At 37.9% G+C, this 21,764-nt stretch overlaps 1 protein-coding gene across 4 annotated transcripts in view; it reads right to left on the minus strand.

The window, feature by feature from the left end:
- The window catches only part of ITGA8 (integrin subunit alpha 8), a 149,814-nt gene that overhangs the window by 27,305 nt on the left and 100,745 nt on the right, over positions 1-21,764 (minus strand). For 3 of the 4 annotated variants that reach the window (XM_023522873.1, XM_023522874.1, XM_011379443.2), the window contains 4 exons: positions 20,014-20,093; positions 15,413-15,493; positions 8,418-8,523; positions 6,054-6,212 (listed from right to left, as the gene is read on the minus strand). In XM_023522873.1, coding sequence (XP_023378641.1) covers positions 6,054-6,212; positions 8,418-8,523; positions 15,413-15,493; positions 20,014-20,093 — 426 coding nt within the window. Of the gene's footprint in view, positions 1-2,615; positions 2,867-6,053; positions 6,213-8,417; positions 8,524-15,412; positions 15,494-20,013; positions 20,094-21,764 lie in introns of those variants that run through there. The other variant, XM_023522875.1, reaches the window with a different exon arrangement.

Raw genomic sequence — 21,764 nt, forward strand, 5'->3', positions numbered from 1 at the left:
ATTCACCAATATTTATAAGTGGTCTTTCACTGAAACACAGGACTTGTTCCGACTGACTCCAGGCTAGAGAATGGATGTACCATACTGCAGAGGTTGATGAAACAGGGTTCTTTCTTTCAGGAACATTGTTTCACAGCTAGAGGGATTCTGGTCTTACACTTGAAAGTCAGAAAGGCTTACAGACCAGTTTTCTCAAACGGTATTCCAAAAATGATTTTGAAATACAAAAACAAAGCAGAAACAAAACAAAACCCCCAAAACAAAACAAAAGGAAAAAGGAAAAAGTTATCCAAGAAATGCAAACAACAGTTAAAGTCCACTTTCTAGATGAACTTTTGGAGCCTGTTTCACAACTGACAGTGCTCCCACAGGTCATGTTTTCCCTTAGCCTGAAATCCTTAGAGGTGAGGGGGGCTGGCCCCTTAGCACCCACATTAGGCGGACATTCAGAGTACGATGGCCATGTGCTGTGAGAAGCTGGTGGTAAATGCTAAAGTACCTTCTTCAGAACACATACGAAAATTGCTCTTTTCTGCAACGAGGAGACAATTGTTGGTAAATAGGGTTCTTTCCCCCAGCTGCAACTCAGATTTCCACCCCAACGGGAGTTTTCTATTTTCATAACTCTTCACCAAACTGTTCGCTCTGTTATAGTTTTAAATTTATGGGCTAAAGGGTTACTGTGTAGCTGGAACGTGCGATGCAGTTGCAAATGTAGCTGGAAATGCAGCTTGTGGAGAAGAGAGTTGGGGCAAATGCCATCCAGGGCTCTGGGAACCCAAACAAATGCATCACATGCTACAATCTTTTCCTTGTTTGTAATTCGTTTTTGGATTTCAGGGATTCCTAGTATGCGAGAGAGACGGTGGACTTCTCTCCTGGAACTCTTTGCCTGTGATTAAATTGAAGTAGAGACAAGCCCAGGGGGTCAGTCTACCATGTAATTTTCTTTAAGCCCTAAATGTTAAAGGTTTGTTGGGAGAGAAAAAAAAAAAAAACCCACATTTTTTTAACATCCTGAAAAGTTCATGCGAAGCATAACTAAAAGAATCAGTTCATTCCATTGGTGATTTTGAAGCTTTTCTTAGTTGTCGGACATGTGTTTTACATTTTCAAATATATACGAGAACCTGAAGACCATCTTACAGAGAAGATAAGGCAAAGAGAAACGGACCCTGGAGAGTGTATTCTCTTTGGTGGCCAAAAGTTGGACCTCTGGGCACTGTTAAAAAAATAAAGAGTGAATGGAATTCCTCTGTCAGAGGGAGTGTGGTGGGCAGGAGTGGGGAGAGAGAGTTGGGGGTTGTTGATTGAGGAGGTGACAAGTCTCCCTGTATTCTGAATAAAGAAGAAGCAGTAAATAAATGGAGGTAGTTATGAAGGAAGAAAATCCTCTTAAGGATAAGACAAAAGTATGCAAATTCGCCAAGCCAAGCCACTGATTCCACAAATAAAAAAAAAAAAAAAAACGTTTGCAGGGCTATAATCTCTGAGGCACAGTTTCCATGTTTCTGCCTTCGTGTTTGTACTCTCTGGTTGTAATCTGGACTTCCTGCGAGCACTGTCTTGTTCAAGGGACAAGGTCTGACTCAGTCGTAACCTCCGGCTTTCCATGGCTCCCAAGACAGTTCCTTGTACAGCGTGTTCTGTCGCGAGATGGCTGCCCTGGGCTGCTCTCTGTCGGACCATTTCGACCTCGGCGATCTTTCTTGAGCTCGGGCCCAGAATGTCGTATTGTGATTTAACGCAGGTTGCATCTGAGCATCTCCTCCGTCTTCCTCTCTTGAGAACAGTCTCACATGCCGTCGCCCGTTCTCCCAGCATCTCGCAATTGGCCGCTCATTCCGAAGCCTTGCCAACTTAAAAACTCCTTTATTCTCTGTGCACTTTGGTTCCTGAATAGTGTTTACTTTTTCAACTTCATCTTATCTAGAAATCATAGCCTGTTTGAAGGACTCTCCAAACCTCAGGAACAGACTCCACCAAAATTAGAAAATTGGTAGTTTGAAATCATTATTTTACTGCCTTTCGAATAGTTGAGAAATCTTTTACTCAACTCTAAAATTTTATTCCAAGAAGGATCTGGAACAAATTAGATTTAATGGATTGGTCTGAATGCTGCAGACAGTTGACTGTTTCAAAATGCTTTAGATGGTAGACTATAGAGAAACCGCCACATTAAAGTCCTCTGCCCCTGACCTGGACCATCAAGCCTGGAGGCAGAAACTTCATGGCCATCTGCTTATGATGCTAAGTTTATAGAAGACACAGAAATGGCCTTCATGAGGTGAAACCGTCACAGACAACCAAAGACGACAACCTTTTCACTGGGCGGCAAACGTGAAAGCAGTAGTGAATGAGCCCAAGGCTGTGCCACCCCCTCATGCTGGCTTGATCGGGGGGCACTGCCAGGGGCTGGGCAGCCCACTCAGCTCTTCCTGCACCCCACAATCCACCCATGATTCCACTGACCCTCACAGTTGGATGTTTGAACAGTGTCAACAAAGCAGGCTAAGCGAATCCCCATGAAACCTGCTGCGAGGCAAGTCGTTAAATAAAAACTCATCGACTTCTAGTGGCATCTCAGTGTGTCCTTGCCGACCCTCCCCCGCTCTCCCCCATCCTAATGTGGTTGTCGATGCTCTGTTTTGGGGCAACAAATGAGGAGAACGTGGGTGAGATCTTTTGTCCATCATCTCCTAGAACAGCCACAGGGCACAGAGTCTTCATGGTAGTCGCTTTCAGAGGCAGTCAGCGTTGGCTCTTCAAAACTCGCAGCCATGAAGGCAGCTTGCTGGGGTCACTGAACTGCATCAAATATTGTTAGGAAAACTGAACCCTGTTGATGCCTTTCCGGACTTCGAGGCTGTGTGAGGAGAGTCACATTTGGAATACATATTTAATTTACAGACGGGTTGTATTTCAGAAGATTTTAGACTAGATGTTTGGCACTCAGCATTTATTTCTCTTTAGAAATGATATTTTAAATGGTGGTCCAGTTCTCGAGCCAGACCACAGAGAAATTGACTTTATCCACAATATGGCTTTGAGGCATAAAACTATGTATTTACAATTAAAAATTAAGCCAGAATGGTTGCTGTATGAGTAATTTAAAAAATAGGAAAAAAATCATTATGTTAAGTACATTATGTTAAATATTGATGCATTTAATTCGAGGACAATGTTGTGGAGAGTCTGCAGAGGCTATCTGGGGAATTTCCAAAGTTTTAGAGTTGGTGGCACTGGTTCCTTGGAGTGGGCGCCCTAGAAAATGTTTCCGAGGAAATCTGATGGTTTCTTTTTCATAAGCAATTTTGCATAGAATTTTGTGAGAGCTGGAAAGAGGCAGTGAAGGAGGAAGCTACTTCCAGTGGTAAGTGGGCAAAAATGAGAATATATCCAGGAAGGAGAAGTTGACTGAAAAAGTGTATGTGAACACAAGAGAAAGGAAATTTGCTGAAAGGAAATCAACTGAATGGTTGGAGAGGAAAACATAGTAGTCGGGGAACTTGGCAAATCCTCCAGAGGAAGCTTCTGAAAATCGGGGCTGTAGTTCTTCCTCTGACAGTTGGGGTGTTTTGGTGCCTAGTTCAGCGGGGACTGGAGCATGCTCAGAAAGGGTTTGTTGAAAATGGACTGCTCACAGAGGCAGATGTTTTAAGAGGCACTCACCACCTATAGCTCAACTCATAAAGACATTGTAGAACCAAATAGTAAGGAATTTTACCTTAGTCTACTCGGTGGGTAATAGTTAACATTGGGATTTAATTCTTGCCTATACAAATATATTTCTGCATCCTCTGTTCCTTTTACTAGATCTACCCTCTCTCTACTTCTTAAAAAAAAAAAAACAACAACTATAGTTAAAAGTAAAACCATCTATACTCAATTAAAAAAATCTAGCAATTAGCTTTGATGTAAGAATCTGAAATTGATATTAAATTTTAAAATGTCCCCGACATATTCTTTTGAAGATAACAAGATGTACTAAACAATTATAGACAGAAAATAGACTTTAGCTCTGAGTTATCTAGAAAGAAGAATATTGCCAAGTAAATTACTAATGACTTCACCAGAAATTATTTAATATCTTAAGAGGAAAATAACCTTCAAGTACTCCCAATTGTTTATAGTTACTGATATAAAATATATTGATTAAAATTTTTAAAAATGCATTTATTGATAAAAACTCTTTTAGACTCTCTGGGTCATGCAGATTGAATATAGATAAAAAGCATTTTGAGAACCTGAAAGTAATAACACTTCAAGTAGTCCACGAATTCAGAATTTCAAGAATTCATAAATTTTTATAATTAGTTGTTTTAGGGAGCTATTACTTCATCTTGTAATCAAGTCTTCTTATATTGACTCCACAGGTTGAGAATTTTACAAAAGGAGCCTAATTAAGTTGCTTTAAAAAAATTACCTCAGACAGATTTTTAAAGTCTATACTTTAAAGAATAACTGGATACTAGGAAATACAGGTGTTTAGTATATAGCACCAACCCTTTTGCATGAATCTGTCAATGTTTAAAGCAAGTTATCTACTCATACTGTTTCAGGCACTATAAATGATTGTTAAATTGCAGCAAAGAAAAAAAATGCAACCATCATGGTGCACATTAAACAAGTTACATAATATATACAAACATATATAAATAGTGTCAGACATAAACTAAACATTACACTCAAAGAAAGTTAGAGACCTTCTGCGCAATCATGAGCTCCAAGAATCTATGACTGAAATACAAGTATATGTTAACTGGAGAACAGGATATGTGACTGTTTTAATTACTTCAGTGTTACACATTACCATTTGAAGACGTTATTTTATAAAAAGCTACTGTCTATGAAGACGTTAAAATCATTTCAATGAAAAGCAAAGAGAGAGGAAATGGGGGAAAAATTCCAGGGAGGGAGTATTTTAAATAATTTTGTGGCATACAAATGGGCTTCTTTATTATGACCCTGTAAGGAAGGAGACTTGTTGCCCCATAAATCTTTTCATACTGAACTCTCCTTTTAGTCTTCCTCTTTTTGAATAGCAGGCATATTGGGCTGAAAAAAGAAAGCCTTCATAACAGCAATATCCAGTGCCCTGATGAGAGTAGAGCCTGGTCTGGTGATGAGGGAGTGATCATGAAGCTGCCCTCTGCACCATTCTCATGAGACACTGTGTCCCAGTAGCCACTAGAGAACGATCATCTAAATACAGTTCTCTTGTGAGGACAGCATCTGATTAACAAGGGTTTTGTGATTTTTTTTTTTCTTCTTCATTCACATGTGACATTTTCAAGGGCTTATGCTAATTAATTTCTTTCCTTTCTAGAATGACCCTAATGCCAAATTTGGATCTCAGTCTGGATGGGATCAGTTCCATGGATGCTCGAGCTTCCTCCTCAGCCGAAGTATGACCAGGAAACCAGCCACGTGGATATCAGGTGAGCATTTGCAGAGAGGCCGAATTTCAGACCCCACTCCGGAACTTGTATCCTAGAGTCCCAGGTAATACTGATACGCTTAAGAGTTTAAGAAGCACAGCTCTCAGCTTCTCTATAAACTTTAGTAAAGAACAGGGTCCTGAAAATTACAGTTTGTGGGTTCTCAGGGCACTGAGATGGCCTTTGGCGAATTATCACATGTTACCACTTGCTATTGGCAAAAAGCCATTTTGGCCAAGATCTTCTTGACTTTTGGCAATATACCAAAAAGGCTTTAAAAATAGCATGCTGTACAAATTTTCCAAAACATGACATATCTATGATTTTGGTCTGGTTGTGCTGCTCATCAAACCATATATAAAAAGTATGTATTGAAACAGGCTAAATAAATAACAGGTCACTGTGAGCAATAACACTAAGAGAAATTTAAGTTTTCTGGGAATGATATTGTAAGTTAGGTCTGGTATTTGTAACTATAAAACTAAAACAAAAGTTCTGATCCATTATCATGGAAATAACGTATAATTGCTTTGCTTTCTTTTACAAGCCACTTTTTTTTTTTTTCCTAACCATAAAAAGTAAACAAAGCTGCTGGTTAAACCAGGCTCCTACCTTTATATCCTGTGGGTTGATATCAGGATTTGTTTGACATTGTAGAGGTCCCAGAGTTTGAATATGAAAAATATAAAGGAGAAATTCATCCCGGGCAGAGAATGGCCAGCCCACCTCCAGAAGGGTGTCACTGATGGCACTTGGTCCAATATTGTGCAGCTACAAGCAAGGGACACATCACGTTATGGCACAGCACAGGCAGCAGGAAGATATCAAACCCCACATACTCCATGTCCATTCTATAAAGCATGTATTTTTAGTGTTGAGTCATCTGGACTGTGACTGTGGAAAGTAGGAAACAGAGTCTCATAAGCAGGAGGAGCTCTGAAAGCAAGACGTGCTTAGAGAAGACTCTTCGATCTCTGCGGTTCTAAGGGCAAATTCCCTCCACGACAGCCACACTAACCATGTCCGGTCAGTGCGAGACTCACCTTAAATTTATATTAATTTAATCGCAGTGCTAGAAATGCAATTCGAGTTATATGCTTTCAAAACCTAGTTATTCTTTCTTTACATTGAAATTGCCTCTTTCCTGACTACTGACTTGCCAATTGCAACCATATGTGATGCACTCTCTTTCACCCTCTGGAAAAATGGCTATCCATCAAACGCCAAAGGCCCCGGGCTCACCACAGTTCACGTCAACTGTGAATTTCAAAGCTGAGCTCCTTCTGTTTTAATCAGTGAATCTCAAGGAAAGAAAGACTACATCTCATAAAGAGATGAACCTTTTAAACACGTGAATCCTGTACTCACGGGACACTAAACGGCTTGTGAAAAGAAAACCACTAAGGATATTTAAACTTACTATAAATTTTTAAAATTCAAAGTTAGCAGGGATCGTTTGTATTTTTTCACAGTTCTGACCGTTATCATGGTCAATAAAACAATTTATAGTTGGTTTTCCTTACTAGGTGGCCCATTTAATTGACAAAGCAACATAACATCCATTGATAACAGTATATTTCGAGACGTGAGATTAGCATATAAGAAGCATCCATTGACTGCTTTTGACACTATTGACTGTTAAGCTAGCATTTTGTGATCTATTTGTGTTAAGATTAGAAGCAGGGTAGCCCTGAGAATGATTGAACTTGAATATGTTTTCAAACTGTAAAGTTTCACCATTCTGAAACAGAAACTGATACACACAGTTTCAATAAATTATTCAACAGCCTTTTTCTTTTCCCAGTGTAGTTCTTAATCCAGGTGGCCCTGGGCACTGTGTTATCCTTTTGCTATCAAGAGAGCTTAAGGCAAAGCTTTGATCCAGCTTCAGGCAGGGCTCCTGATTCTGAGTGCAGGATGGGCAGATGACAGAGGTTTCCGTGTTGACATTGCCCAGGAGTTGATTTTTCTTTCCTATCTACATAAAGAGCTCATCGCTTTTGAAATGGCTTTATTGTTAACTGCAGAGAATGTTATTTAAGATGAAAGTCATAGAATTATTAGGTCAGTGGTATGAGTTACATAGAAAAGAGACAGAGGGCATCAATCAAGAAGGTATCTCAGATGGAAAATGGCTTGGAACAATATTTTTAACAGAATTCCACCCCTGGTCCCTTGAAAATGGACAGGAATAACTCTCTCCACGGAGAGTACTGACTTTATTTTAAACAATAGAAAAAAGAACAAGTACAAAACTAACCCTTTTACTATATCTTGGTCTCTAACTATAAAAAATTTAAATGTTTCAGATGATGTATCAACAAAGCTCTTCCCTATTCACAATTTAACACTTGAAAGGGGAAAAGGTCATCAAGTTTTTTTATAAGCTCTTGTTTGCTTCTGGAAAGTATTTTACTAATCAACAGACTATTTCAAATCTCGGAATTAGTTATTCACGTCTAATTTGGGTCATTTGAATGAACAGTAAGGTTATACTTATCTATCTACCGTCCACCCACCATATATATAATGTAAGCATTTCTTGGTAAAATAGCGAATAATCTATAAAATTTTCTCTGGTACTTTTCTGTTGGTAGCCCTCAGTTCACAAGGTGGCTGGATTTTAAGGATATCTGAAATTATAGGAAGGAGCAAAATAAAGTCTAGGAAGATAGTCACTTTTATGCTTAGGCTTTCCAAGCATTAAAAAGAGAAAAAATAAAGAACATTTAAAAAAAAGAGTAACAGTAACAAGGTAAAATGTTTCTCACTGTATAAGGGCTCTCCTCACCGAAAAGCAAATGACCGTATGGTGGGTACTTAACAGGACACCCCACCAGCACATGACAGCACAACTCTAGACCCTATATAAAGCTCAGATCTTGTACTGGTGTCTTCTAAAATGCTAGGAAGAGTTTGTTAGTAAAGAGCATAAGAAGAGACCCCTAACACAACTTCAACAGAGATGACAGCTACCTCATAAATGTGCTCCACCAAGGGTCCAACTCCCTCCTCTTTGCGGGGCTCCTCTTCCGGTGCCCAGTTATGGATGGGCAGGACAATCTGCAGAGGGTGGGAGACTCTGAAACATGGAATCATACATTAACTGCTGCCGACGGCACACGGGAAGAGTGTTTCACTAGTGTGCAGTGCAACAGCGGCAGGAAAACGTGGATCTCGAGTTATTTGAATAGATAGATATTGCCTATAAGGAGAAAAGGGCTGTAAGGGGTGTTCAGCAAAATAACCGAAGGAACAGGGAAGGGTCTGAGACATGCCCTGTAGACTTTTAACTCCTGGTCTCTCGCTCAGAGGTTGACTGTTTTAGAGCATCTCATCTCTTGGGCACTAGAGGGCAGAGCAGAGTGTTCCTGAGTTGAGATGGATAATTTAACATATGCATATATGTTAAATATGCATATATGAATATATATTTATACATCCTGTTTAAGAAAGAGAGAGTTTGTGTGTGTGTGTGTGTGTGTGTGTGTGTACAAGATATATAACTCCTACTTTAAGCTATATGAAGAAATGAGACCTTTTTTTTTTTTTTTTTTTTTTTTTTTTTGGTGAGTGAAAATCTAGAATTCTGTGTGGTATGGTAAATGTCCAGTTGTGAAGAAATATAGTTTCCAGTTAAATACTTCATAGTAGAAAAATGGCCACTTGTATTTTCTTCTTTCTTGGATTTCTTTGACTTCCCATTAATTCGGCCATACCTCTCACAAGGCCAGGCCTGGAGCCAAAACAAAATAAAGCCCGTTTGTGTTCTAGAGCTGTCTTATAGATATCTCAAGGGTGAGAGAGAGTTAAATGGTGCAATCATGTAAGTAGGATTTTAACTTGACATATAAGTATTTTTCTGGAACTTACACCTAGAGAGTGAGCATTAGATGAAAGCACTATTCTAATATTAAAAGGGGATTACAAACATAATCGTTATTTTTACAAAATCTTTAAAAACATAATTCTCAAACCCACAATGCTTTCTAGCAGTTTTTGGCTAAAAGATATCTTTAAAAGAATTCCTAGACTTTCAGCTAAAAATGACTTCAACAGAAGACATCTCTTTTGGCAATTAGATGTCTTAAATGCCCTTTTATGAGTATCCAGTAATTAACACAGCTTCCAGCAACTTCAAACATTATCTCTTTCTAAACCAGAAAGTAAACTTTACTGGGTTAAATTCTGACCCAAGGGCAAATATTTTAATGTCTGTATGTCTCTATTTCCTCATCTAGAAAATTATAAACTTTTTGGGTCGTATACCACAAATAATTGGAAAACGTCTCAAATGCTTTTGGTTAAAGTTGGTATGCCTGCATTGTCTTCGAGGGGTGGTGAGGAAACGTACATTTTTTAAAACTGAAAACCCATGGAAATGTTACTGAATTGCAAACAATTTACCCATCCTTTGCCTTCATCCTTACTGTGTCAGTATTAAAATAAAAAGTGCAGGGCTCAGCCTTTCTGGGCAGATACTTCAACATTCTCTACCCTTAAAGAGGTTTGTTGTTTGCCACGCACTCCTTTCCTGCTTGCTTTGAGTAAATGTGTTTAGATCGACTTGTTGGGGGACTTGTTGAGGAGAAGTGTTCAGAACATGGCGTCAGGGTTGCTTTCATCAGACGGATGCCCAGAGAGCTTGGAGTCTTGATGCCCTCACCCCCCAAAACTTCACTTTGCTCTTAGCTCCTTAGCTTGGTGGCAGAGAGCTGACTCCAAGTCCTGCCTCCATCGTGAGGCTCTAGGAAAACCTTTTTTTAGTTGTTGTTGTTGTTGTCATTCTTGTTCTTATGCTCACCAAGCCTGTAGCACTGGTCCTAAATCCTCCAGGACCATAGAATCATAAATTGAGACCTTGGCCGGTATTGTGGAGACATTGTGCTGAGAATCTCTCATTTTATAAATGAAAGGAAAACTGATGTCCAGGGAAGTAGGAGGTTAGTTACAGGCGAAGACTATAGCTCTGGCTTATTCGGTGCCATCTACTCTATTCCAATATACAATGTACCACTAAGCTGCAAGGGTTTTAGTACAAACTTGACACCTCTGACCCTCTTCTATGACAAAATCAAGTAAAAATCTATGAAGAAACCCATCACAGGGCATGGGAAAATCATTCAAAAAGTATGACTCTCAAAATTCACCCTATCTAATCTCTGAAGACCTTTTAAAATCTGGGGAAACCCTGGCAAAGAATGGGTCTCTAAAGATCCCAATTAAATAAATGAAGCATTGTTCACTATTTCCAAAGTTTTTTGTTTGTTTGTTTTGTTTTCGTTTTTAAGAAGAAAGGGAAAAAGAATCTCATTAACTAACTAGCCTTGGAAGAACAGCCAGTGCAGTAAACTAACAACCCTTACCGAATCGATCTCACCTTCTAAGACAAAGGATAGAGCATTATTCCACAAAGACCCTCGAGTAATAAGAAGATTGGGGGTACTCGATGCTAACACTGGACATTGAGGGAAAGCAATGAATAAGGTTTCTGATAAGTGAAAGTCTATATGCCATCAGGAAGTTCAAATCTGATGATGTGCTAGTATGGTGTGAACCCTATTTTAACAACCTTGATTTCAATCCTTGTTAGTTTCAAAAGTAACAACTACCATCTATTGTATGGAACAGTGTTGGCTCTATTTGCTGTTGACAGTATCTATGCAGAAAATGGTTTTTCATGATTGTAGGCTCTTTTAATACAAACCCATTCAATCCTGATTACTTAATAAAAGATAACATTTTATTATTCTTCGAGATCCTAATATATGTGGTGTTGCTTCTTGTGGCTAAGTTTACTTCTTACAGGCCTATACTAAATTAATACTTCATACCAGCAAGTGACATATAAATCTGTTTAAAGACAGTGATGAATTTACCTGGCTTTGAAACAAATGAAATGATTCTCAATATTTTTTTCCCATTCAAAGAAATAAATCCATTTGAGTTTATTTTTGAAATAAAAAAAAAAACAATGGTAAATTTTTAAAAATTACTGTTAGAGATAGTGCATGATAACATACATTGGAATAAACACCATCGGCCAAAAAGAAAATTAGGTTTTCCTGACGACCAAACATGGAAGATTTTCAACACAGTAGCTATTTGTTAAGTTTTAAACATTAGAACTAATGTTTTTGCTCAGTATTTGGAGGAAAGAATTTTACTTGGTGAAATAGCTAAAAAGAATTTTAACTTAGAGAATTTTTTCTTAGAGAAAAAATTATGGTCAATTATGGAACATTACCTAGCAATTAAAATAATTACACTCAGAAACCTAATTATAATTATGTTTCGATTATTGGCAAAATGAATAGAAATTTTCCTACTTTTTTACTTAGAAACATTGGTGCCATAGTGATGAGAGAAATACTTTAAAATATTAATCTCATAAAATGAATATGCGAGGATAAATACAGTTACATTAATCCCTAATTGCCTTGGACTGAATTATGACTTGTGGAATAAAAACAGTTCCCAATTTAAAATTTATTTTGGAATTAAACAGTTTCCATTTATTTGTAGTGAGCAAAATGAAGATAGGCTACATTTAAAGGAGACCAAATTTTATATACGCCAGTTCTGGTTTTTTGAAAGCTATAAAAATAAGATCATAAAAATAATCCTTGCATTTTCTTCTGTTATTTAAAATAGTGTTTTTCTCATAAAGAGAGGGATGAAATTAAATTAGAAATGCACAAAAATAAAACATCTAGATTAGCTCCAAATATCTGTAAATCAAACAGGTCACTTCCTATGAGTCAACTTATGAGTTAAAGAAGAAATCACAAAGGAAATTGGAAAATATTTTGAACTGAGTTACAACGACAGCCCAACATATCAGTATTTTGGAATGCTACTAAAGCAGTTGTTAGAGGGAAATTTAGAACACGAAATGCTTATATAAGAGAAGATCATCCAATCGATGATCTAATTTCTACATAGAAGAATGAGGAAAAGAAGAGAAACCCCGACCCAAAGTGAACGGAAGGAAGGAAATAATAACAACAGAAACAGAAACAAGTGAAATAGAAAACAAAAACAAGAGCAAAAAAATAATTAAAAAAAAGAAAAAAAATCGATGTACCCAAAATGTGGTTCTTTGAAAAGATCACTAAACTCTAGCCAGACTGACCAGAGGGAAAAAAAAAAAGGCAGGTAAAAGATACAAATTGCCAATATTGAGAGTGATGTGGGGACCTAATCAGAAGTCCTACAGATGTTAAAAGGAAAATGAAAGAATATTATGAACAACTTTATACACAAAACATTAACAACTAAGATGAAATAGACAAATTCCTTGAAAGACAAACTACCAAAGCTCACTCAAGTAGAATTAGAGAATATGAATAGCTTTATATCAAAGAATTAAATTGAATTGTTAAAACCCTTCCTAGAAAAACAAAAAGCCAAAAACCGACCAACCAACTGACAAACAAAAAACCCCCAAACTCTAGATTCAGATGGCTTCACCAACCTAAAACCTATAACAGATTCACAAAAATAAAGAGAAAGGAATCCAAACATATCATTAACTAAAGTCATCAATGCACAAGAGAAGAGAGCAAGAGAAGAAAGGAACAGACAAAGACAACAAAAACAATGAGAAAACAATAAAATGGCAATAACTACATATTTATCAACAATTATTTTAAATGTACATGGACAAGATGATCCAATCAAAAGACATAGATAGGGTGGCTGAATCAATAAAGAAAGAACCATGCTGTCTATAAGAGGCTCACTTCAGAGAGAAAGACACATACAGACTAAAGGTGAAGGGATGAAAAAAAGATATTGTATGCAAATGGAAACAAAAAGAAAGCTGGGGTACCAATACTTATATCAGAAAAAATAGACTTTAAAACAAAGACCATAACAGGAGACAATGAAGAGTATTACATAATGACAAAGGGATCAATCCAATAAGAGGATATAACTCTTGTAAATATCTACACACCCAATATAGGAACACCTAAGTATATAAAGCAAATATTAACAGACATAAAGGGAGAGATTGACAGTTATATAGTAATAGTAGGGGACTTTAACACCCCACTTACATCAATGAATAGATCACTCAGACAGAAAATCAAGGAAACATTGCTCTTAACCAACACATGACCTCAAAGGAATTAATAGATATTTATAGAACATTCTACTCAGAACAGCAGAATACTCATTCTTTTCAAGTGCCCATGGAACATTTTCCAGGATAGACCACATGTTAGGCCACAAAACAAGTCTCAATAAATTTAAGAAGGTTGAAATCATTTCAAACATCTTTTCTGACCACAGTGATATAAAACTAGAAAATTAAAAATAGAACTATCATATGACCCAGCAATTCCACTCTGGGTGTTTATTTGAAGGAAACAAAAACACTAATTCGAAAAGATATATATATATCCCTTTGTTCATTGAAGCATTATTTACAATAGTCAAGATATGAAAGCAACCTAGGTGGCAATCGATAAATAAATATATAAAGAAGATGCGGTATATAGGTAAATATAGATGTATATATGTATGTATATATGTATATGTTTATATATATATACGCACACATACTCTAAGCATATAGCATTCTGATATTCTTCCACATGTGTGCCAGGAGATATGTACAAAAAAGTTTGTTAAAAAAACCCCCCCCCCCCCCGCCAAATGTTCATTAAGAGTAGAATGGATAAGTTATGGTATGGTTTTACAATGTTATACTCTTCTGCAGTTAAAATGAATGAATCAATGTAGTTAGAATGAACAAAATCACAGAAGCATATATAAAATAAGATTTTGTGTAGATAAGGTTCAAAAAACTCTCATAGGCTGTAGAGCATGATCATTTATAAACATGCACCTGGAGACAGGCTGCTTGTATTTATATTCTAGACCCCACTTCCTAGCTACGTTGCTTTCAAGTCCCTGTGCCAAAATTCCCTCACTGGTGCAGCGAGGACAGCAGTACATACTAAAATGTGCTAACATGTTGGGAGAGCACATGAAAGAATCAGTAAACATTAGGCATTATTCTTCTTCTCTAATCCACCAGGTGGAGCCTCAGTGGTCCAGGATAGAGCATCTCCTACACACGCACACACCTTCCCCACCCCCACGGAGAGCAACAGAGTGCAGCAGTGAGAAAACGCATAGTGACAATGCGTTTTCTGAGTGCAGAAGTCTATAGTTGCCATCGTGGAGGGGTGTGACCCACTCAGGACCTATGGGAAAGGAAGAGGGAACTGGGAAGGCTGGAATCCTAGTAACAATTTGGCCCAAAAAAGACTAGTTGACATTTTTAGCCAACTTTGATTGTTTAGAAGAAACAAGAATTAAAAGAAAATTAATGAAGTCCACACTTGGGCAAGATAAGAAGGACATGCAGTCCATTTCTGATTTATTTTCACCCCCAGGCACGGATTTCCCAGATGGTAGTTATTCCAAGCCTTTTAGTTGACCACTTACCTCCTGTCTCTCCATCAATTGTTTATTGGCACCTTCTTCAAAGAATAGGACAGAAGGAAAAAGAGATAAAATGTAGATTCCCATCAACCCTCACATCTAAGAGTCAGCCATTTCTTAAACTCAAGATGTGGCATGGTGAGGCTGAGTTTTCATTATCCCAGAATAATTACTGGAGAGAGGAGACTTTCAGGAAATCACATGGTTGTCTATTTTATCTGGCTTCTTATCACTGGCTTTTATAGTTTGATTACTGAACTGTCAGTTTGGGGAATAAAGTGAGCTCTTGTTTTGATATCCTTGGGGTTAATTATCTTACAGAGTTTACTCTGCTTTCCAATGGAAGGCTAACAATGGATAGAAAAGAATGAAAATTTATGACCAAAGTGAACTGTCATCTCTAATGCATTAGGAAACTCCCATGTAGTTTTTGCTAGTATCTTATCATTGCTCTCACATACACAAAGCTATTATTATAACATAACTAAGACAACACCTTGCTTATTACTTACCCTCTTATTTCTACTTGAGCGACAGCAGTGATGTTGATTTGTAGGCTCACAAGATTGCTGTCTGGGTTGTCCTTGTTGGAACTAAAAACAATGACACATGATTTAAATGTATTTTCTCAGATGTGTTACTATAACGTATGATCATTAAAAACATTCTATGTATCACAAGAGCAGCACACATGACCAATATGATAATTTAGAAAACAGTGGCATATCCATTCTACAAAATCATAACCATTTGTAAATTTTTATCTTGATCGCTACATGATCAAAAGTAATGCAGTAATTTTCCACGAGGAGATACCTTATCTGAAAACACAACAGAAATCCAGAAAAGCTAATACTTTTTGTTTCAATGGCCGAACCCATAGGGCAGTGAGCTGAGTTCATTTTCCAGCATCTACCTTGGATATATTCCTTAACTAATCTGTGTTTCATGTTCATTGCCCATCAGATGGAAAAGGATAGCAAATCAACTCCTGATTTTCCATGCTAATAAAGGGGAGAACTGGCAAGAATAATCCAAGAGCGGCATATAAGGGAAAAACATTTGCATGCGGCTCTGGAATGCATCATACCATACATTGTTTTGGCAGCAAATTTACTTCCCTTATGGTTTACTTCTTAAGTAATATTAAAATACGTGTACACACCTTGCCTGCTCACTGGCTGACTGGGGGGTGGGGGCTAACAGAAGCATGGCCGACGGCAAGAAGAAGTGACATCAGAGAAAGCTGGGCAGTTCATGCAGAGGCAATGGGCAGAGGACATGGATGTTTGTCAAATGCATCAAGAATCTCTCTTAATTGTATTTTTTTGAACAGTGGCAAAATGATTTTCAAGTTTGCTGTTTCTTTCTTTCAAGCAAATATAATTAGATATGAAATTTAACTTTTAAAAAATGCATATGTTAAGCAGCCAGTGCTGTAAGGAAAATGGACCAGGTCTCATGAGCTTTGGATGTGATCCCCCTTGCATTTACTGTCTTACTGTGCTTTCACTGAAGTCGCCCTAATATCCCGAAGGACAATGCAGCTTTCAGCAAACTGAGATGTGGCCACGCCACCACTAACAGGTCATGTTTATAGTCAGGGCTCATTTAGGAAGAGGAAGCCTCTTTTCTCCTTATCGAATCTCACGTGGATTCCATGAACAGGCTCTAATACCGCGGTGATGGTAATGGGGTGTATGTTCTGAATAGCTTTTGAAGCTTTCCAAATGTGGGAGCTGGATAAAAGTTTGCTTTCAAAGGAGGAGGAGACAGAACCGTTCCCACATGGCTTTTGAAAAGTCCTGTTCGATTGTATATACTGATAAGGCAACTTAAACTGCAAACACACATAAAAGATATAAACGGGCAAATGTCAGGCTCATTTCCTGTAATGGGGTATCTCTGCTAAGCTTGTGATGAGCCCAGAGGGACTTGTTCACCAAAGTTTGAACCCCAGTTTCCAGGCCACTTTGTCATTATCACATCTGGGGAGGATCAGTCAGCTAAAAAGTTTTTTGTTGTTGTTGTTGTTGTTTTGTTTTAATGGCGGGATTCTGAATTACTAACTTCTAAGAAGTCATTAACTAATTCCGCTTGTCACAGACTTTGTGGTCTCAAATCCATTATGGGGAACTCTTTAGTTTGGAAATTGTTTAGTTATTCCACAGATGACACCGACTTTGTTCTATTTTCTAGTTCACTACTGCTCTGTGGCAGTGGGAATTAGAATTACGGAGGAAAGAAGTGTCATTTAAGTTAATCCATAATTCAGCATTTTGTTTGCAGGTGGTTCAAACAACATGATTTCCTTTACTCACAGCTCCCTGAAACGGTCAATAGATGTCAAGCACTGAAATCATCTCAGGACACGAGTCCAACATGAGATTTCCAGAGACTGTTTTAAAGTGTAACAAAAGCAGGCTAGACCTGGTTGGCTGATCCAAATTATCCTGTCACATAAGCTCACCATGACACTTGGTACTGCAACCAGTGGTATCAACAGAATCTCCTACTGAGAAAGCCACCAGGCTTGACATAGAACTTAGATGCTTCTTTGACCTCTTTCTGGTAAGGAAACCCCCCTCACTAATACCACTGCTACATACAAACGAGCGCTTCATCACCACCTTGGATGCTGAGCTATTTATACTGTCACTGCTAGCTTCTATATGAGGCACGATGAATTTCCTCTCCACGACTACACCCTACATCATGCACCAAGGATAAACATGTTTTCCGCTCACTACTCCAATGCAATTTTTCTTTTTCTCTACTGTTTCCTATTTCCTAGCACTCCTGCTATGCTTTCTGTGGTCTTTGGAATGTCAGCAAACACAACACAATTTCCCCATTACCGAGAAAGCAGCTGCAGTGATGATCACAAAGACGTGTGTATTCATGGGAACTGCCATTGGAGACCCACTCTACCCAGGCAGGAAAATGTTTACGTGTCGCATAGAGCCAGAGCATGGAGACACCATTGAATGCAAATATTTGGTAACATGAAATATGTTACGTTTATTAATTTATAAAGCCCATTTTCTTTTGGGGTCTATTTGTGGAAAAGGGCATTAAATGTGTGTAACAGTGGTCAATGTGGTCAAAAGCTTTTGACTTCAGAGCATTTGCTTTAGTTTAGTTTTAGTTTAAACACATCTAAACTAGATGCAAACCATCCATTAAATACTTATTTACATCTTTGGAGTCTGCCAGCAGAGCATGCACATGAACGCTGGCTCCTCAAACACATCAGTATTCGAGTACGAAAAGTCTTCTCAAATACTTTTATCTCTGTAACGTACGTTTTTGGGATTTGATACTTTACGTACGTTCCGGTAGCCCCTCCAATTCTTTCTGCACTTCTATATTTTCATATTTTTCAGGGTCATGTTAAAACAGTCATGAGTTTTATAGCATTTAAGGATGGAATATAATCGTGGCCTATTCTTTCAGATGAAGGGGGATGTTAAAAATGTGACCATTTCTACTTTCCGTCAGATTTAGCACTTCATCGCCAAATTCACTATTTAAATGATGGTCTTCAGGATGGATCTGGGGCAGGTATTTAGGACATCATTTAGCATCCTTTAACAGAAGAAATTGCATCTCTTCTGTTATCAGCAACTGCATCCAAGAGTAAGAAAGAAATGTCAAGGAACTTGCTTTGCACCTTTGTAACGGACTTTCTTTCTCAATAAAGGCTGCATATTTTATGAGATGTATCTTTCCCCAGGCGACAGAGAGTGGCATGCCCCTACAGGATCATTGTCTCAAACAGCGATGGGGAGAAATGGAGACTTCAGCCTGCTGTCAGGGTGGTCCTTTTCTTAAACCTTACAAATATTAACAGATTTCCCAAATGAAAATATTTACGATTACCTGAACCTTTGGGGAAACATACATTTATGTAGATAAAAAAAAGGGATTTAAAAAGCTTTTGGTACAGTGAAGGGATATTACAGAAGAATTCATCCTGTCTGCAACGCATCAGTAATTTGAGTAAAAAAGAAAATTCTAAGATTCAGCAGAAAATATTTAGGTCACATTCAAAAAAGACCTAATGAAGGTCAGTAAAGGACACTGAAAGTAAGTTAGAAAACTTTTCTCCCTAGGAATGTAGGACGAAGTTCAGAGGATATGGTTTGTGATACAGGCTGCAGATTTTTGAAATCGCCTTCATTCTTACAGTTTATATAATTTTTAAAAATTCCTAAACTTTTCATTAAGTAGCTATTAAGAAATAATCCACTGGGCATAACAATTTTTTCTAAAAGTCATCACACTCTAATGACACCTTCTTCTTCTAGGACAGAAGGTACCTTTAGAGATTAGCCACACTGCACACCAGTATTTGAGACCCGAATTGTAGATACTGATTTCACAGTCATTTTTATATCAGAACATGCTGGGCCAGTTATAAATACCGACGGGATGCCTGCATGTGTTGTCTGCTTCAGGGTTTTTCAACCTTCTAAAATCGCAGACCACAAAATAACACACACATCTCCCGGGGTATCTCACTATACGTATCTATGTTAATCCGAAAGGAAAGTCTCACGAACAGGACTCTGAGATATTATACTCCATTTAATTTCCTTTTCTTCTAATATGAGTCAAGAGCGATTATATTGATTCCGTTACTGGCTCATGGGTTGCCTTCCACAGTTGAGACTGCCTGCTCCTCATGCACACTGCTCTTCTCACTCACGAAGCATTCTGTCCCGCCATGAAGGAGTGAATAGAATAGATGGTGAAAGGGGAAAGTCACACTTGAATCCTGAACAGGATCCGTCTTAGAAAAAGGGGGCAGCCACCCACAGGCCTCAGCTCTAGCTGCCAAAGAGGCCAAATGAGGAAAAAGGAAAATAAAGCATGAGACAGCGCCCAGGACAAAATTTCACTCTTATAACTTGGCCTAGAGAATGCCATCTCTTTTTCAGAACGAAAAATACCGAAAAAACTGAGATAACTGAGAAAAATAAAGATAAAATGGGCTGTGAAAGTCTGGGTTCCAATATCAGATGGACTTTTAAGGGGAAGAAGCTTGACCAGCAGCATTCCTTTCGCTATGGACCTTTAATTCCGAGTGTTAGGCATTTAAAGGTCTAACCTTCTGATTTGAAGATCGAAGTTAATGCTCATGTTTGTCTTCTCGAGACGTGGAACTGTAAACCGGAGTCCCAGAGAATACTAAAAAAAAAAAAAAAAAAAAAAAAAAAAAATCACACAAGACAATATATCATGACGTGAGAGGAATCTTATACATAGCATCAAAAGCTTTTCAGGTCATCCTGCAAAACTCTACCACAGACTGCTGTTTATTTTTCCGTTTCTATCCATTTTCTGCTTCCAACCCCGATGACTGAGAGCTGAGAGGAAATGATGCAGTTGAGACTGTAGGGCCCAGACAATTTCAGTCCCTATGTATTTTGGTTCCTTCTCTTCATTTAGCCCCATACCAACTTTTCTCCTGACATCTTCTGTGCATGCTAAATTAAAAACAACCTAAATATACAAAAGGAGATTGTTTTAGAAAACTGCGATGCTTCCATGCAATGGACTTTAATGTAGACACTGAAATTCTGGCTGTAAAGCCTATCAATAAGGTGAAAAATACATCTGATAGAATGATGATTAGTAAAGAAAAAAGGTTACAAAGTTGCCTGTGCAATGTGTTTCGACTATGGTTTTAAAAGTCTATCACTGGAAAAATTACTGTATGACAATAAGAATGGATTCTAAGAAAATATACCAGAATAATATGCTATAGTTATGTTGATGTTATGAGTATTTGGATTACTTTTCTATTTTATTTTTCAAAGTTTTAAAACTGCTCATATTATCTTTATAATTTGAAAACAGATTTTTAAAAAATGGAGAAAAATAAATCCAATGGTAATATAAACAAGGAAGTAAAGATACTAAGACAGGTAACAGTATTACTTACTCTCCCATATACTGCGCTAAGCCTTACACATATTCTCTCATGTAATCATGACAACTGCTCTACGAGGCAGGTACTGTGATTGGTGACATTTTACATTATAGTGGCAATCTGAGGACTTGCTCCAGGTACAGAGCAAATAAACTGCGTAGTTAGAATTGAAATCCCTCTGGACTGACTCTATACTGGGAGAATCAAACCTGTAATTAAAAACTCATGAGCCAGAGATATGAACCAGTAAAACATAAACTAATAATAAATTACCATGTTTATTATAAATCATCATTTTACTAGCCCTTACTGATTGTGCTATAAGCCACTAGGGCTTTATATCATATTATATCATTTCTTTGCCTCAAACATTCTCGCTAATAGGAATTCTCCCACTTCAGCGTGACTTGCCCAAGGCATCACAGCTGATAAATGGCAAAGCTGAGATTTAAACCCAGATGTGTCTAATTATTTAGCCTAATGCATCCTTATACCCCAGCCATGGTGAATACCTTCATAATGCCAAATGTGCAATTTTCTCTCAGACCTCTGGGCTTTTGCATGCGCTTTTCTTCTTCTTTAGATACCTCATAAGCCTTTCCCTGCTCATGCTTCAAAGCTCAGGGCAAGAATACCTCCTGCAACACATCCTCTGATCCTTCAGGCCAGCCCAGGCAGAAATTTTCTCTTTATTCTCTCTCTCCTTTAATACTCTCCTATCACTCAACCTATGATAGTGCTAAATTTGACTTTCTGATGGAATGGGGATTGTGAATTTTCATCTCGATATTTTCAGACTCTAGCTCGGTACCAGTTATATAGAAGAGGTAGCAATAAGAGTGGTTGTTTCTAATCAAAAAAGAATGATGAGAAAGAGTATGCCATTGTTCGTACACTTCCAGTGAAGGGGGCTCTTACTGTATTGT

This window comes from Pteropus vampyrus, unplaced genomic scaffold (assembly GCF_000151845.1).
Source record: "Pteropus vampyrus isolate Shadow unplaced genomic scaffold, Pvam_2.0 Scaffold359, whole genome shotgun sequence".
Classification (NCBI taxonomy): domain Eukaryota; kingdom Metazoa; phylum Chordata; class Mammalia; order Chiroptera; family Pteropodidae; genus Pteropus; species Pteropus vampyrus.